This window comes from Hesperophylax consimilis, chromosome 1, assembly GCF_061612785.1.
Source record: "Hesperophylax consimilis isolate HC1 chromosome 1, BYU_Hcon_1.0, whole genome shotgun sequence".
NCBI classification, from domain to species: Eukaryota; Metazoa; Arthropoda; class Insecta; order Trichoptera; family Limnephilidae; genus Hesperophylax; species Hesperophylax consimilis.
In genome coordinates this window covers 1,033,026-1,052,104 of record NC_142836.1, presented here as the reverse complement: position 1 = coordinate 1,052,104, position 19,079 = coordinate 1,033,026, and the positions used below count along the sequence as shown (strand labels likewise).

Sequence of the window (19,079 nt, the reverse complement as noted above, 5' to 3'; positions counted from 1 at the left end):
AGATATTTAATTGTTTTAGTTTGGACTATATGCGGGCAAGAACATTGCGGATATTTGTTTAGACATTCATCTAATTTGAGTGTATGCTCATTCGTTGGTTGACCTCTTTTGGTTTTAGAGAAAGTTAGATATTTAGTTTTACTCACATTTAATGTAAGGGAGTTTGCTTTTAACCAGTTTTGGAGTACAGTCAGACCTTGCTCCGCTTTTTTATGTGTGCTTGTCCAATTTTGTTCATAGAATATAATGACAGTGTCATCTGCAAAGCTCATTATGTCTCCTTCAATGGGAAGACTCATAAGGTCATTAATATAAATGAGAAATAGTATTGGACCCAATACGCTTCCTTGAGGGACACCGTACTTGATTGATAGAGTTTTGCTACTTTTATTACCAATTTGTACATACTGCTCTCTTCCAGTTAAGTAACTTTTAATTAGATTTAGAGTTGTTTGTGTTATTCCATTTTTTTTTTTAATTTAAAAAATAGTATTTCATGGTCAATTGTATCAAAAGCTTTTTGAAGGTCAATAAAAACTGCCAAGCATTTTTTACCTTCATCCAGTTTTTTTATAATTGTATTTGTTACTTTAGCTATAGCATCACCAGTACCCAGGTTTTCCCTAAAACCGTATTGCGTCGTTGATAATATTTTATTTTCATCCAAAAATTTAACCATTTGTTTTTTTATTACTTTTTCCAATATTTTCGATAGTGTAGGTAATAGACTAATTGGTCGATATATCATTTTTGGGACCGCTTTTGTATATTGGAATAATCGTAGCAACTTTAAGACGTGTGGGAAAAATACCTTTTCTTATTGAAAGATTTACAAGGTACGTCAGTGGGTAGATTAGCTCATTTAGTAGATATTTAATTGCTCTGTTTGATATCAGTTCATTTCCCGATGAGGTATTTGTGTTTAGGGAGGCTATGGTATTTCTTATATCTTCACTTGTTATCTTGACTATGTTAAGGGAGTTTTCTTGATTGACATTTTCATTCCACACTGTTTTTTCGGCAGTAAATGAAGATTGTTTGATTTTATTCGCTAAGTTCGAGCCTATATTGCAAAAATAGTTGTTTGCAAAGTCGAGAATTTTTTCTGGATGTTCTGCAAAAGATGTTGGTATCCTGTCAATGTTTAATTCTTTAATGTTTTTAACATTGTGCGAGGCTAATTTAATATTTTGTTATATTTAATATTTTTGCGAAATTTAATATTTTGTTACACTTTAACGACACTTTTACGAATATGTTATGAACTAACCACCTCACTCAATTTTAGCATTGCTATACCAGGCGATTCGTTTAAGAATGAACATTCAGATCACAATAGACAGCGCTGCAAACCTTTGTCTTACTTTACTTTTCTGCACATGGTCTGGTTATTTCAATGTGCGCTCATAGATGGTCAACGTACTACTGATTTCGTGGTTTATTCAAAGCATTCTCAAACCCTCCTGGTGCCAAAAATATGGTCACATGGTTTGCCTCCAGCTCGTCAACGTTAAGGCAAGTCTATCAATTTGGATATCTATGGTAAATATATTAAAATGAGTAAAATAAAGTAAAAACATTTATTTTTTCAATGTGTCGTACAGAATAAGACATTATTAATTTTATTATCTGCATTCTGTCATCACGTCAAAATATCCTTCCTCCATTTTGGGATACCACTGAAAAAAAATTGTACATTTAGGACGGATTGTTTCACAGAATTTGAACAATTCATCAAGTTCTGTATTATATCATTATGGGCCAGTTGCTTCACAGAACTGATATAATAACGGAACTTTAAAATGACCTTCGAAATTTTATGAGTTATTCAAATTATGCGAAACAACCCGTCATTAATGTTAAAGTTAGAAGCATCTTGATTTTAAAAACATAACACCCCAAAAACAAATAACAACATCTTGATTTTGTATGGAATGTTCTACTAAACGCAGAATAGAGCTACTATTTTCAATATCTTGGCTCCATTCGTGGCAACACTTGCGTTTTGAATCATTAATTCAGGTATAAATAATATTTTTGTTTTTACATTATGTATGTCAAATACCACAAACATTAGTGTTATTGTCATCAGTATCATTAAGACTAAAATACAAAATGTGGCAGTATTTTGATTTTTTCATCAATAAACTACATAACCATAATGTATTATGAAATTTGAATGAACCTACAGTTTAGGTAGAAAGTCCACGTAGTGTGCGGTGGTTGAGTTGCGTGGTGAGGTGATGGTGTCGGCGGACCGGTACTTGTTGACGCGGCGACACCATTGCTCCGTGGGCTTGTCGTAGCTGCGCGAGGACTTGTGGATGTTGAAGCAAGAGCTCTTCTTGATCACGTTGCTGCGGTTCTCAAAGAAGTCGCATGATTTGGTTTTCCTTAGAGTGTTGATGTGCAATTTCCGATTATTCACAAACATCTCATCGCGCTGCCTGAAAAAACAACAAATAATATTGTATGTACATAGCAAAAAGTGGCAACATTTTATTAAGATTTTATGAATTAACCTGTATTCCTTAATTCTTTTGTTTGCTTCAGAGCTTCTTCTTTCTTTTTCCTTCTGATGATCTTCCTCTTCTTTCATAAGCTTCTTTTCCATTTCTAGTTTCTTTGCCTCTGTCCATTTTATAATATCTTTCTTGTCCAATTTTCTATGTGACTCCTTGATAGCTTGTATTTCTCGTTGAATTAGGGTTTGTTCCACCTTCAGCAATAAAAACATTGTAATAATGGAAAACAATAAAGGAGTGACTTAAACTAAAGCAAAACTGTTATGCACGGCGTTTACCCATTATTTATTTACACTTGTTTAGCATCTGGGTCTCTGCTGTTCACTTTGAGCCACCTTTTTACTACTACTTAGTGCGAAATGGTAATTCTATGATTTTTACTGCGCTATATACATTTAAAAAGAGACTTAACTCACATATTTATCTTCCACAGTCTTTTTTTCTTCCCCTTTATTATTTTTCCATATTTCCAACATGACTTTCGAGTAGGGAGAATCATTGGTGAATTGTTTAGGTTCCTTGGATTTTCCACTGTCTTCCGTTTGAGAATGTTTCAAGTTAGTTTTATGGTATTTATGAGCTTCCCGCAAGGCTTTCCACACCTCTATGGATTTATTTTGCATTTCTTTCAAATGTCTGTATTCCAATACCCAGTTGTAATGAGCTATGACCTCTTCCTTTGATATGTCTATGAAAATGAAATTTTGGATATAAGAAAGGTAAAAGAATCACAAGATCTCTTAAAATAAAGTCCTGAAGACACCTAATATTAAGACTACCTATTGTCAGTCTGTGTGTTGTGATGATCGATCTTAGAAAAATGACTACAGCTTTACCTTTAGTAGGTTTTAATAATAGAATTTTAACCTGGCAACAACTTCTGCATGGACTCAACCAGCCTGAGAATATGCGGCGTGCTTGAGGATTCACTTTTGGCATTGGAATATTTGAGCCAAGACTTGATGAAGGCCGCGTGCTCCACCTCTCCCCAGCCACCCGTGTGACCGCCACTCTTCTGTAAGAACCTTTGGAATCGTTGCACGTCCTGTAAATAAGTATTTTATTGATGCATGCTCATACCGCCAACTATTGTGCTTAGTTTTATCCAGAAGTTGAAACACTAAATCACCGATTGGCCTGCTCTCAACAAATATAGATTTCGTCAAGTTGTATAATCTGAAATTGCCTTCCTTCCTTTTACAAAGGTTGCACATCTTTTCTCAGTCTTGACTCCATATCAGTATTTATTTTCACATCATTTAAAAATATGAAACTACTTCAAAATATAAATTACCCCTTCCTTTTACATTTTTAATAAAACACACTGGAAGCCAAAAATACAAAATTAAAAATAAGATTGCAAGAGCAAGTATAATATCAAAACCCTCTCTACCAGACATCAGCGCACAACACCTACGTCGGCAGGGAAGCGAATAGTCAATGTGGTCGGTAAGGTTCTTGACTAGCAGCTGAAAGGTCGCGAGTTCAAATCCCAGCGGGCTCAAGTAAATTTAATTTGATTAATTGGTGTTATTTCACAATGCAGTGATTTTAAATACTATATATATAATATTTGCGGCACGTTCCAGAGTGGAAGATACTCTCAGTATCGCCCTGGTAAAAGACCACCATTCAGAATTGAAACTTTGCTTGAAATGGCTTTGGCTGTACTTGGTGACCAGATCTGAATAGCCAGGTACTTCCCCACCTTCCTCTCCCCCATCTCCTTCCCCTCCCCAATATCTTCAGCCTCACAACACACGCCACAGTTTCACTGGCTGAAAATACCGAATAGTCCCGAAGATATAAGCTGTCGTTGATATTTGCAGCCGGCCAAGAAGCATGTCACATCATTGACATATGCAACAGGATAATATGTAATTCCAATTACACCAAATCGTGTCTCGTGTTAAAATTTGAATACCTACCACATTTTCTGTTGCAGCGTTCCTAATGATTTTTACAGGACTTGGTTTCAAAGATGCATAGGTGTTCATTGGTAACAAGCTATCTCCCTCGTGCAGACGCTTCTCGTTTATACTAATCTAAAATTAAAAACATTTCAAAAGTACTGAAGGGCCTTAAAAGGTAAAATAAACTAGATAGATAAAGGTAATTTTAGACTATGCATGAATTATTACTGTATACGACACTTCAGGTTGCAATGTTACATATTCGTATATGGCCTTCAGGTTGCAATGTTACATATTTGTTTAGGGCTTTCAGGTTGCAATTTTACATTTTTTGACAAATTCCATAGAACATGTGTTTCTTTACAAGTTTTCTATGTTATAAAAATAAGAATACAAAACAATAACAGTAGTTACCTCATCACTTAATACTTTCTCCTGTTTTTGAAGATAGTCTTTTTCTTTTTTTATATGCAATTTTATTTCAGATAGTTGGTTCTCCAGATCTAACAAATTTTTCCTGTAAAAATCTACATCTGAAAACATTTGATCAGTTTTTTTAACATTTAATCTGTGTAAATAAAAATGTAAATGTTCGTTTGTTCAAAATCTTAAATCTCCGAGAGTCTTTCACCGATTGTTTTCAAATTTTAACACAATGTTGCATTTGAATATGAGTGTGTGTATCTATATTATAAAGATGTCACATGTAACATGATTAGTTGGATGTAAAACAACACGTGCTATTGTTTCTCTATCTGCACAGACAGACTGAGCCACAGCAACGCGTGGCGGGGTACAGCTAGTTTAGTAATATTAATTTGTCTGTATTTTTAACCCCCGCTGTGATACTGTTGTCGCAACCCACAATCTGACATGTTGGCCTGACAGAAAATTCTAATAAACGAAATAGTATCGAAGAACTTTTCTGATTTTGCATAAGGACATATTTTATTTGTTCCGTTTTTAAATGTTTTTTTTTCTTACCAAGTTCTTGCATTTTCTCACTTGACATTACATTTTCTTTCAGAATTTCCATTGAATGTTTGAGCAAAGCACATTTTTCATTTAACTGTTGTAAATCTTCATTTCTGTAATTTAATATGGCATGAAACCGTGAGTGAAGCAATTATAGAACTTGATAAATATAACATTATTACTTGGGCCTAAAGGATTCTGAATTGGGTGAATATGTACATACTCAAACAACAGAACATAGTTCCCCTACGGCACATCTGTGCTGAACCAAACGACTCCTGATGTCGTTGACTGGATGAATAATCTCAGTATCCCACTTTCACCTCCACCAACTCCATACGAAAAAGAAGATTGAAATTGATCCAAAGACATCAAGGACAATTTTATTTACTTCCAATCGTAGATTCGGTAAAGTTGTTGAATTCAACAACAATTGAAAACAACAATTGATTTCAACTTAAATATTGAATGGAGACCACTATTTAAGTTGGGGGTTTAAGTAAACATGCACAAAAGGTTTTTAGGTTGTTACTTAATTATAAATGGTTATTTTAATAATTTATTAGTATTTTCTAACCTTCAAGCTTAACTTTAAGAAAAAATGGAACTTTTGCATCTTTTACCATCTCCCCCTGCGTAAATAGTTGTTTTGTTGTAGTAATTAATTTGAAACCAAGTACTATTTATAATTTTGTTTGACTATTAAGCGTGAAGCGGAATTCGACAAGTTATTCGTAGATTATTCTTAGATACATCAAAGCAATGCAAAGAGGTCAGATTCAGGCTTCCATTGATGTCCAGAATGGTGGGAATTTTACAAGTTTATCGTAGGATGATGCATCAAAGAAAAGCAAAGAGGTCAGATTCAGGCTTCCATTGGTGTCCAGAATGGTAGGGAATTTTACAAGGCAAAAGGAGTAGGACAGAAAAGGAGAAATAAAATAATTGGGAGTAACCATCTCTTCAGATTGTTTTTAGCCTTTTCTGGCTTTACCTTGAGTATTCTAAATTCGATAGAAAATAAAGCATGTCATCATGCTTTAAGGATTTCAGATTTGCACTAGTGTTTCCATTCAAAACATTCTCCTGGGTTTGCAGTCTCTTGTATAATGTGTGGAATTTAATCAAATAATCTGTGGATTTTGCAATTTGACTTTTCTTAAATAAATCATCCATTTTGATACTGTCCCTCGGAATAAATTACAATATTATGTTAATACTATTTGAATCTGAAAAGTAAATAGAATCCTTCAAACAAAAGATGTGTTGCCTAGTAACAATATGATGTCAACAATGTAACCATGTAGTTAGTAGTTATGGAACAGAGGGTTACATATCGACATACTTATCTTTGAAGTAAGGGTGTTGCAATGACTAAATAAAATATTATTCAATGGGGTGTTGCTAGTACAGATTTTGTGGAAACAAAAATCCATGGACTTAATTAAACATTAATAAATTCCTATTATATTCGGAATTCGCTTGCAGAGATAAGTACGTAAAGAAATGACGGGAGGTTGGTTATTTGGTAAGTTTCTACCTACCATTGAAGAGATTAGTGATGGTACAATCAACTAGGTAACCATTTTGAAATGTTTGATTATTTGATCAATGAAAAATGATCTATTAATTCCATTTTTTAACATCTAATGGTGATGATTATTTGCGTTACTGTGACAACTAAAGGTCAGTCACTTGAGACCCCTCTTCAAATTGGACATTTTTATACAAAACTTTTTCTTAGCTTATATTTCTTGCTGACAAGGTATTTAACCGCTAGAGTGCCGACGAACGAACTAAAATAATCTATCCAAAATCAGTTGCTGTTTATCGCGCGGCAGGGGAGGTCGCTTGCACGCATCGCTAATTTTTTTTAGTTTCTACGTGTTACATAAAGTTCAAATTATAATATTTTTAGTAATTACAATATAAAAAGGATTTAGGGAAAGAAAATTTTTATTCCAAAATGTCGGAATAAGAAAATAGTTCGAGTGAAAATGAACATTCTTCAAGTTTTGAAGAAAGTGATAGTGGGAGTGACATTGTGGTGCGCTCACACCGCGTAATGCAAATGTTGAGTGATAGTGATAATAGTGACAATAACAATTATTTTGCTGATACGGAAGATGGGTGGAGTAGATGAGAGCGACAAAATGCTATACACCTATTTGGATGAACGAATAACTCTCAAATATTGGAAAAAGGTTGTATTTAATGTATTTGGAAGGATGGTGGTGAATGCATATATATTGTATAGTGAGAAAAATATTGGCAAAAAAATGACGAGATTGAAATTTACATAGAGTATAATTGACAATTTAGAAGAGAAATGGTTGCTCCACAAAAATAGACCAGAACCTGCTACTCCGACTACACCTTCCCCTCAAAGTTTTGGATTAGAAAAGTTACCCGGGCGTAATTTACGGCGCTGTGTAGTGTAGGCGCAGTGTGCAGCAGCAAGGATTACAGCGCTGTGAAGAGGAGCAACTTGATTTGTGCCCGCTGTAAGAAGGGGCTCCATGGAGTCTGTGCGGGAAAGCACACATGTTAACTTTTTTACTTTTATATTCCAGTTTTTGTTCACAATATATATTTCCATAATTTTCTTTGTATTTTATTATCCTTGTACAAGTTTTTATTAAGAAAACACTGATAAAATTATTAAAATTGGATAATTTTTGGAAGGGATATAGTTTTTTTTTCGAGACAAGGGTAAATGACATCAAAAATAAAAGATGACTTTGGCATTTCTAAGTATATATGAGTAAAAAACAATGGCACTAAAAGGGTTAATGTCGTGCATGCATTCCTTATCTTCCGGCAAATTCCATGAGTGTTCTAGCACCCCCTGTTAGCTAGGGAGCAATACAACCTAATTAATGATACACTGAACTATAGACAATTTCTTGCCGACAAGGTGTTTAATGTCGTGAATGCATTCCTTATCTTCATGGTGGTGGATTCTACATGGTGGTTGAATAAATAAAAAAAGATTTTTCGAAATTCCATTGTTTTTTCCCAAACAAAATTTATAGAAATAAAAATAAATAGATAAATATAATAAAAAAGTAAGTTATCTTTATTATTTGTTCTATCATGTAAAATCACCCCCCGAAAATGAATGCACTTTACCCCCGGACACCTTGTATAGAACTGAGTGTGGAGTAATATAGTTAAAGTTAGTTATGACATCATCATAGCGCCTTGGCCCAGATCGTCGTCCCTGGCCAGCGCTACTCGGATTATAGTGGTTCTGTGAACAGTTGACCAGTTGTCAACAAAAGTATGTTTCTAATCCTCTCTTATTTAATAAATCAAAACCATCATTTTATATGAAATCATTCGATTTATGAGTAGATACTTAAATAGCTGCTTACTTAATTACAAACCATATATTTCAACGGTCCCGAAGAACAAAATATTGGATGTACAAATATGTAGTTTTGCAGTAGATCTGTTTAAAGTCTAGTTTCTGCATTTTTACTGTTTTTAATAATATATTTCTCCAAATAAATAAATTCATGCGGTTCATGGAAAATATTTGTTGGTCAAAAAGAGTAAAAATGCAGAAACGAGACTTCAAACAGCTCTACTGCAAAACTACAAATTTGCACATCCGACATTGTTCTTCGAGACTGTAATGCTATGTAACGTTTTTTTATTGAAATAAGGAATTATACAATTTGTCCAAAGAAACATCACTATCTCAATGACAATTCTTTTTTCAAACATTCTTCCAGCAGGCAGGTACCATAATATTAAAAAAATATGAATAAACCCGTCGTTCGTTTGGGTTAGTAAGGGTAAGGAATCGACATAAACCTACGACCCCGTGCTGTAAAGTTCCACAATGGCTGCACTGCAAACCCTGGTGAACTTACTTTTCTGTGCAGGGTCTTCGGTTTATGTCGATTCCTTACCCTTACCGACAGACCCAATGGGACAAAAGGCTGAGGAAGTCCAAATAAACATGACAATTTTACATTTTAAAAAAGAATCTTTACTGAACATCTTGAAGTGGAAAGTACAAAAAAATTTACATACAGACGAAATACAAAACGGTTGAGTTAAAACAGGACTCAATAATTATTTATCACAACATTTTTATTTTGACGAGTTTTATTTCACATGTACATTTGTTGCTTGATTTTTACTTATTTGCTATCGGTTTCAACACATCCGTGTCCTTCACTAGCAATCTTAACACACTTCATCTGGGAAAGGTAGTTCTACCCGTTCGGTCGATTGATGCTTAACGGCGGGAAGGGTAGTTCTACCTTTTGCACCGGGGTAAATTTTGCATATTTAAAGAAAGCAGGTATGGGCAAATACCAAGAGGCGGACCATAATAACCATATTACATGGTTAATTCAGTTGCATTTCAAATAATATTCGATTTTCGTTTAGTATTTTTATAGCTTAGGTATGCGGAGTTACGACTTAGAAATTTTATTAATATATTTTAATTATTTTCGAAGATATAGCGATTTAAAAGAAATTCGCGCGGGACCTTTATTTTCGCCCGGAGACAGTGTAGCGCCAGTGCAAAAAATACCCACCAAAAATGTGTTAAAACTATCTTAAAAATTATGCAAGTCGGAATGATTAGATTTTGTCAGGTGACTAACAGGGACAATGTCCCCTGTTATGTTGACTTTTCCCACCTTCCCCCCCTCCTAACCTAATCATTCTGTACTTAAATGATTTTTAAGATTGCTGGTGAATGACACAGATGTGATGTGACAAAAATGTACATGGGAAATAAAACTCTTCAACACAAAAATGTCTACAAATTGTTACATAGTTGTTAATGCTCAAGAAATAAAAAAAAAATTATCACAATCAATTTTTGAGTTATTTCGCTTGTGCTTTCTCCTTCTTTAGCCAACATTTTAGACAGCAATGCAGTATCCATCATCAGAGCAGATGTCCGACATGGCATAATAATCAAAAAAATTATCACGATAATACTTTTGGCCATGAAAAGGTTCACTTGCAATTGTTCCATCAATAACTAGATAACAGGTAATTGTGCAAGTCAAGCATCATTTGTAATATAAATGACTTTTAACTGGGACATCTTGATTTAGTAGAATATCACAATGATCTCTTATTATTTCAATATGGTTCGGTGCATCAAGCAGAAAGTTGAACCGGCTTCTTTGCCACCAGCCGTGCGCAGCGGGATTCCTAGCCTTATTAATATCACGCACGCGCCAGCACATATTAAGATAAGGTCGGTATACAGGTACATCTTTAGTATAAGATATTACATTTTTAGAAGACTATTCTTCGCAGTGTATGTTATTAGAATTTAAAAAACTAATATACCTAACTAACTAAATTAACTGAGTAAACAAAATTATCAAAAATAATATAAGTCTTTGAGGAGTTTACAAATTGTTTAATTAATGTTATCATCAGAAACCACAGTTTAAATATGTTATAATAAAATAATTATAAGTTCAATAAAAAAAGAGAAAAAAATCTACAGGAAAATTTGGTGATATCCCTTACCTCTGAGGACTTTTCTACATGTAGGACATTTTTTACTTGTCAATTTAACTTTTTTTATACAAGTCTCACAAAATATATGACCACAAAATGTAGACACAGCATTCAGTTTTTGTAGACTCTCCATGCAAACGGGGCACTCTCCATAATTCTTAGAAGGGGTCGTTGGGACTGGCTGCAGCGGTTGGTCCACAGATGGGGAAGGAGCAGTCAGAGAAGACATCACATTGAGGAGCGAGTTATCTGGAGAGATGAGTTCCATAGTTCGCATAATCTGTGGAACGGTGGATCTCTTGGAACCCAACAAGGCATTATGTCCTTCGTATCCATACCAGGGCACGCAACACTCCTCACATCCTCGGCATTCAGCAGAGTGCTGACTTCTTCCCGGGTGCATTTTTCTTCGTTTGGGACTGTGCACATTTGGATAACGACTGTAAGGATTCAAACTGGATACGGAAGGACTATCTGCATTCGAAGAACGACCAGCATTGATTGAAGTATCGGAATCAATAACAATGACTTCTGATGATTGCTGCTGATTTGGGTGTCTGATCAAGTCTAAGTCGATAGTCTCAAGAACCCTGGATCGTTTATTTTTTGTGTTTTTATCTTTTCTTTCCCTTTTCTTTCCTTTACGAGTTCCATAATTAAAAGGTATTTTTATCATGGATGACATCACATTAAAAACAGAATTGGAGAGGGAGGGGGAATCCTTATTTTGATCTTTAGGAGTAAATTTTGGCGAATGCTTGTCAAAGAAATCTTTAACCTGCATCCTCATCATCACAAATGAACTCAAGTTTTCCATCAGGGGAGAGCTCGGAGTGGCGGGAGTGGAGTGAGCGGAATGTGCAAGTGCAGTGGTGGGGTGTGCGGAGGACTTGGGCCGCGGCGGCGAGGCTGATGGGGGCGACTCGGGAGCCTGGGGCTCGGGGGCAGTGTCATCTAGCTGAATCACTTCTTGGGACTGACTGCTATTCAACACAGCATTGTTCTCTGCTATCAAGACATCCACATCGATTATCTCACAGTCTGAATCGTATATTTTCGTATCTACATCATCGAGGAGCAAATCAATCACATCAGGTAAATTCTTTTTTTTACGTTTGGACCGTCTTTTTTTGTCACGAAAAACTATCAGTGCGGAATTACTATCTTGTGATCCGGACGAGCACTCAATTACTTCCCCAGGTTGGTTAGACAAATTGGTGGTGCTTAGATGTTCGGGAGAGTTTGGAGAAGAAGTGCTACTGCTTAAGCCACTAGCCTCATTAAACCTCGTATTATTTATGTCTATTATAATATTATCACTGGAAGTACTCGGAAGTGGAGAAAATGGGCGAAGGTCCGAACACACTGACTTATTTGCAGGAAATTCATTTTCTTCGGGTGTCGGAGAATATAAAGATACATCGAATTTCTCATCTTTAACGTCTAAAGCATACACTATCGTAGAATCTGTATCACAGTCATTGTTAGGCGAAGAACGCACACAGTCACTATCATCATTGTAATCACCTACTTTGAGATCCGATTTATTTTCAGAACCCACAATATCCTGGGAAATATTTCCGGTTTCCATATTTTCATCACTAGATTATTATTTCGAGAAATCAAAATTGTATTTACAATGTTTATGAAGTATTTAAATTATTAAATAAGCATGTATTGTTTTCTAACTGTCAATTGGAATTGTGTTTTGTATAATTCTATGCATTCTATGCGAAAATTCCTATCCATAGACGACTGCTATATTTTCGACCAATCCTGCCAACTGCTGTCACTAATCCTGCGTTCAGAGTGGTTTATTCATGTTTATGAGCGTTCCAGTCAGCTGGTGTATCTGTGTGTGTGGTTTATTTATGATCTGTGCTACTGTGCTGCAATGTGCCATCTGTGCAGTTCGCACTCTACTATTATTGTTACCTCGTGAGTGGTTTATTTATGGTTACCCCAAATAAATTTATTGTTGTTACATCCTACTTAGAACCTAGACGAAATTGAGAACGACCCTGATTCACGAATCTGGTGATTGATATAAAATAAATTGCCGCATAATAAAAGGAATAGGGTTAAACGGCTACCGCAAGTATAAACAAAATTTTTAATATTTTTTGTGAAGTAACCCAAAATCATACACAGTTTGTCAGCTTTAAATAATACGAATAGATAATTCGTAGACGGATGAAAGGGAACTATTATTTTTATTGTCTGCCTACTACCTACTTTGAATGAGAATAGACACTGCAATCTACAAAACTACAGTGTTATATTGACACTACATAATAGTACTTATAATACTACAAATATTTTTAATCATATACGTATTACATCGATACACTAGTTCAAGACAGAAACAAGCCGGATAACGAGTTTTCGAGTTATACCAGCATTTGATTTGTCACGCTGATATCTTTGTATTTCCATAAAAAAATATAACTCCTATTATGTGCTCCTAAAGGTTTTATCTTGCTTTCCGCCTTTACTGCGCTACCCATACGTCCTGTGTAAGTACCTACTTATGGCTCAACATTTCAACTAGCTAATTTCAATTTTAGTTGATCAACTCTCCGTTGTGTGAACCCTCTTTTAGCAAAGTTAATCAAGTTTTTTCAAACAATTTTTGTATTTCAATAAAAGTTGATCGTTAAACGTTTTGGCATACGACAGATATTTACGTCCGTCAAGTTGCTCTCTGGTATGAACCCCATTGACATGAGCCCTTATAAGGTAAGCCGGGTAATTTTTAGTATTGGTATCACTCGGCTTATCTTATCAGGGTTTCTAGCACATAGCAAGGGAATTAATATATATATATATACATATGGTGTGAGGCCAGTATTTACGACTGTCAAGTTCCCCTCTGGTAGGAGCCCTGGCAAGATGAGCCTTGTGATACCATTACTAAAAAATACTGATATACTGCAGCTGAAAATTAACAAAGCCGCTCTTGGTTTTTTCAGGTCAAAAAATGTCATTATAAACAAATAAAAAAGAATATTCCTCGCTGAAACATGAATTCAAGCAAGGTTTCCGGTACTGAAGATGACCTCATCAATATTTACAGCTGCGATGTTTGCGGGATTTCTGGCAATTCTTTTGTTCAGCTGAATGAACATCTGCTTGGAAGAAAACATTTGATGAAGATTTTTTGCGATGAATTGTCGCAAACTCGAAGGAGGGAGAATGTGGAAACGTTATTTGATCAAGTGCACGATTTTAAACCTTTGGTTTTCTTTTTGGTTTTCTTATTTATTACTATCTACATGTATTTTTTCTACGTATTCAAGTACATTTAATTATAAATGTTCGTATTAAGTCAAAGTGGCGACAATTAAGGAAGCTCCTTTTCAAATTGGACACTGACGCGATCTTTTGACACAAACTTGAACTACGTTTACGATTAGTTGCAAAAAGTTTTCGCTAATTATGATTTCCCTGTTTATTAGTTCACATTTGCTCCGTTAGCCAGCAAACTGTTGAGTCTCTACGTATAGGATTTGAATAGAGTTTCCACTAGAGTCATGGTAGGGTAGTTGGTTGAGTTTAGTTTGCAGATATTTGGCACTTACGGCATTCTGCAGTCCATTAAGTTTGAAGTTCCCGCTAGTTTTTTATTGGTGGACTTGTATATCCCAAGCGTTCTCGGCTTCTATGCGCAGATACAATTGCGCACGTCTGTTATATAGCAGCCATTTTATATTAGTGTCCGAGAAAAACATATTCGAATGTCATTTTTTTATGAAATTACGTTATTAGTATAATTTATTGCGGTACATAAAGTTTAAAAATTAAATCTTTAGTTTTATATTTACAAATGTGAGTACTGTTTTCCGTGTACCTTATTATTAAGTAGGCTTTTAGAGCTGTATATTGTCTCCTCGCATCCCTCCAGTACTTTGCGAAAATTGAGTGGGGTGTAGTAGCGAATTGCAAAATTATGATTATACGTTTGCACCTCCCACCTTTTTCTATATTTCATGGAGATCATTGTTTTGCATAATGGATTCTTACTCGTTTCGTTCTGGAATATTTCGTAGAACTTTTTTTCTTTAAATTGACATTCAGCAATAATAGACGTCAATCAAAATTTTTGGCAATATGACATAACTTTTAGCGATATGTTGTTAGTAAGCTTCGTTTTCGTTATTGTTTTGTTGATAACGATATCTGATGTTTTGGTTTTACCGGCTTCGTGTTTTTGATAATTTCCTAGAAAATTAAGTAAACATCAAGTTCGACATTTGGATTGGCCATTTTATCGACGGCTGGGGGGAGTTGGGCGCTAAATTGCTTTATGGCTGACCATTCCGCTACAATACACACACACTTCCACAGCTTTTACCTACTCATTCCTCTTCCCTTCCCTACTGTTTTATTATCGAAAACGGCTTTCAATTTTGTACGTTTGCAAATATTCTCCTTTGTTACAATATTATATCTAAAATTGTGCTATTTTATGGAGGGAAATACTTTGAAATTTATTTTTAGTCTTAAAAATTGGTAAATTATCATTCAATTTATCGGACGTTGGATGATAAATAGATTTATGGAATTTTTACACAAATTATTTCAAATATTTTCTTCTAAAACAAATCTTTCTTATTGGAATCTGGCAATGTTTAATATTATGGTACAATGGTACCTACATTTAAATAATATCATGTACTTATTATTACCTACCTACATCGAGGTGTGCTTTCTGTTTTTACAAACCAATATAAAGTATGTTGTTCCATAAAGTAGTAATGTGTAAGTTTATAATCATTGTGGTATTTTGTTCCGTAAAAAATATATTTAAATTCAGCCGACTAACAAAGTGTAGTTTGTGTATGGTTTATTGACCATAATAATTTTTTTCTTGCAGAATGGGTATGTTCCTAAATATTTTATAATAAAACAAATCATACATAGTTATTAAAATAAATGAAAATTATCACAAAAATAAAGGTATTTAATATCTCAATAATGTTTTGATGTATTTCAATTGATGGTAAAATTGTAGAAGACTGTTGCATTAACTGTTTTACACTTTACATTCTTAAAAATAAAATAAATAATTTTTTTATTTGCCAATGAAAGTCAATAAGCAGGGAATTATAAATCTCTTACATTTAATCTGAGATATTTAAATATAATGGTAAATGATAATATCAAAACTTCTTAATGAATAATTGTAACAGAACCTCATTGAAGAACAAATAAATAAAACTACAAAAGAGTTTGACCGCCCACCTGTGCTTACAAAAACAAATGTGGACATAAGCATTGTAAATTTCGACGAGCCAGAGCTGAGTTTTTGTTCCTCAGAAAAAGTTTTCATCTTTATAGTTGAGAAAATGGATTTTGCTTGAACTGCTACACCCTAACTATAAAAGTACTGTCTGAAATTAAAGCCTGCTTTGTAATACGAATTCATAAACTGAAGTTAAAAGCCAGTTTTCTGGCCACATGAAGGTATTTTATTATATTACAAAAAATTTGGTTTTCACTTTTGCACAAATCATTTAAAAAAAGAACGATTTCCACATCTCCAGTGCCAGAAGCTTGAGGATTTATTACCCATTCTACAGGTTTAGTATAGTTTCCCTTTGATTACGTATTATTCTACACAAGACACACGAAGATAAGAAAGACTAGTTGGGACCCGTACTAAAAGATTGGTATACAATATTCATATAGAATGATCGGATTTTTACCTTTTAGTGGGACCGGCTAAAATGTTGAACTACCCTTCCCATAGGAAGTGTGTTTAGTGTTTAGATATAGTTTTGATATAAACATAGCTAAGTTTTGTATTTTAAAGGGAGTACTCAAGAATATATACTTTATATTCTGCTGAATCAAGAACTTCCAGAAATGATTTATCTGTAAAAGGTTCTACTGGAATTTTAAGCAAATTGCTCGAAAATGACTTCAAGAATTTACAAGATTACAGTTCGAGGATTTTTATTTATTTTTTCATCTTGCTAGATGGTATAGCAAAAATTTCATTGATAAGGCAAAGACTCCATTCGACAGAGTGACTTAACAAGTTGTTGCTCAGGGGTCTAGCATATTGAAATCGATAACTTTACAATATTGGATTGATAGGCATAATTACCGACGACTTCATACTGATTTCCCGAGCACGGTCGCGATGATTGATACCCAGACCGATGTTGTTAATGCAATAAATTTGATATTTACTTGTGCATCTCTATGAATTGATATTCCTAAACGTCAGACAGCTAAGTAAAAGTTAAAAATACTAATAATTTGACAATGTCGAATTGAAACGTTAACTTTAATATACATTGGTGGTATTGGCAGTCGGCATGTACCTTTTGATGTTGATGTTAGTTAATAAGTTCATGAGTTCATTAGCCAAAACTAACGACTTTTGTTTCTCGAAGCTGAAGCGGAATCAATTGATCGCGTCTCGGATAAATTAATTAAGTCCATGGATCATGTATACGATTTCTTAGTTTTAGCTAGGAGCTAAGTTAGTTTATTTAGTTAACCCCCATTCATTAATAAGCCAGTTATTTTGCATAACGAACAACGTTATCCAAAAAGTTATATGACTATCGGAATCATAATTCTGCTCGCAAATATTAACTGACCATAGATGACGTATTGACAGGGCTTTATCGACCGTCCCTGCTAGGCCTCCAGAGATAATAATATTCAAGCTGAAGTTAGTAATGGTAGGTTTGCAGAAAGAACTGCTTTAAAGACCCACCTGATGCATTCAAATATCTGCAGTTTGCCTCAAAAGCAATAAGGCATCTTCTGCCAACTCAAGCAATCAAATTAGTTATTTACGTTTTGTTCGCTTAGAAGAAATCATTTTGAAAAACAATTGAATAAATAAGTCAAAGTGCATTGCAATGGGTTCTATTTATACATGTTTAAAACCATTCATTTTTGGTAAGTTTGTGGATTATTACTGACATATTTTTAATAAGAAATCCACTTTTGAGTGTGATGTTCCCTCATTATTCAGGGACAATATTGTTAATTGTTCCCCGATATTTAATGATTCCCCTTGGCCGGGAGAGCTGTCGGTTTTCGGCCCCTTATTTAGCGGCATAATTTGTAGTTCGAGGCCCATTTTTGGGTACCGCATCACTCACTGCCCTAACCACACACACGATAACATTAAACATGCTGGCGACAGCGTGGCGGACACAACCTTTGCGTGCGCAAAGTTGGCGCACTACTAAAGTGCAAAATCTTTGCATGATGATGACTTCTCTCATCCTACATGCTGCTTGCAAGTAGGATGCTCAAGTCCCGAAAACTCTTCTGGATGGAAGGAGAAAGGCTCCTCCGATTACCTCTCACTCCAAAAGATGGGTGGAAACTTGAGTGGCAATCGTCCGACGTGAGAAATGCCTATCTCGTGCACAACCCCACCAGAGAGACAGCCTGGTTTCTCACTGCCTTGAAAACTCTGATCTGCCATCAATAAGATAAGGACCTTCCCCAGTCGATGGGCCCACATAATGCACAGGTGGGGCCTTAAGGAGTCGGCAATGTGTGAATGCGGTGCGGTGCAGATCACTGAACATGTGGTCAACGAATGCCCGCTGTATTCATTCTCCGGCGGGATTGATGAGGTCCACAGGGTGACGGGCTCACTGACCTAGATATTCCTCTAGGACTCCCCACATTGCGAAAGAAGAAGAAATGATATTGTATCCCTCCACTTGCTGTCGGCTGCCATGTTGTCAAGGTACCATACTGCCATGTTGCCACATTGTCATGTTACCACATTGCCATGTTACCTTGTTGCCATGTGGCCACATTACCACACTGCCATGTTGCCACATTGACGTGTTATCTTGTTGCTATGTTACCTTGTTGCCATGTAGCCATGTGACCACATCCAAATTCCCATGCTGATGTTTTGTCATGCTTCCATGTTGCTATGTTGCCATGTTGATTGTTTGTTGGTTTTTTTAGGTGCAGGCGCAGGGGTGGGTCCCGATGATGGAGTGAGCGACGCGGGCACCATTAGCTTCCCGGCCCACTGGGGCGTGGGGGTGGGGGGCGTGGCGCGGGGGGTGGGGGTCCCCGTGCCGCCCCCCACGGACCTGCTCGCCACCATCTCCATGTTTGAGCAGCAGATCAAGTCGGAGCCTATGGGGTAAATCTCAATCTC

General features: G+C 35.5%; 2 protein-coding genes across 6 annotated transcripts in view; one reads left to right on the top strand and one right to left on the bottom strand.

Moving 5' to 3' along the window:
• Nucleotides 1–9,494: 9,494 nt before the first annotated feature.
• On the bottom strand, nt 9,495–12,648 carry LOC149426094 (uncharacterized). The gene has a single exon (XM_089635639.1). The coding sequence runs from the start codon at nt 12,510–12,512 to the stop codon at nt 10,902–10,904; it is 1,611 nt and encodes a 536-aa protein (XP_089491765.1). The 5' UTR covers nt 12,513–12,648; the 3' UTR covers nt 9,495–10,901.
• Nucleotides 12,649–14,289: 1,641 nt separating this feature from the next.
• Nucleotides 14,290–19,079, top strand: part of LOC149426093 (uncharacterized) — a 30,378-nt gene continuing 25,588 nt past the window's right edge. For 4 of the 5 annotated variants that reach the window (XM_089636308.1, XM_089636173.1, XM_089636095.1 and 1 more), the window contains exons 1-2: nt 14,290–14,749; nt 18,881–19,064. In XM_089636308.1, coding sequence (XP_089492434.1) covers nt 19,030–19,064 — 35 coding nt within the window. In that variant the 5' untranslated portion in view covers nt 14,290–14,749; nt 18,881–19,029. Of the gene's footprint in view, nt 14,750–18,880; nt 19,065–19,079 lie in introns of those variants that run through there. The other variant, XM_089636244.1, reaches the window with a different exon arrangement.

Coding starts and splice junctions, on each gene's coding strand:
- LOC149426094 (XM_089635639.1), bottom strand. CDS start 12,512: ATGGAAACCGGAAATATTTCCCAGGATATTGTGGGTTCTGAAAATAAA.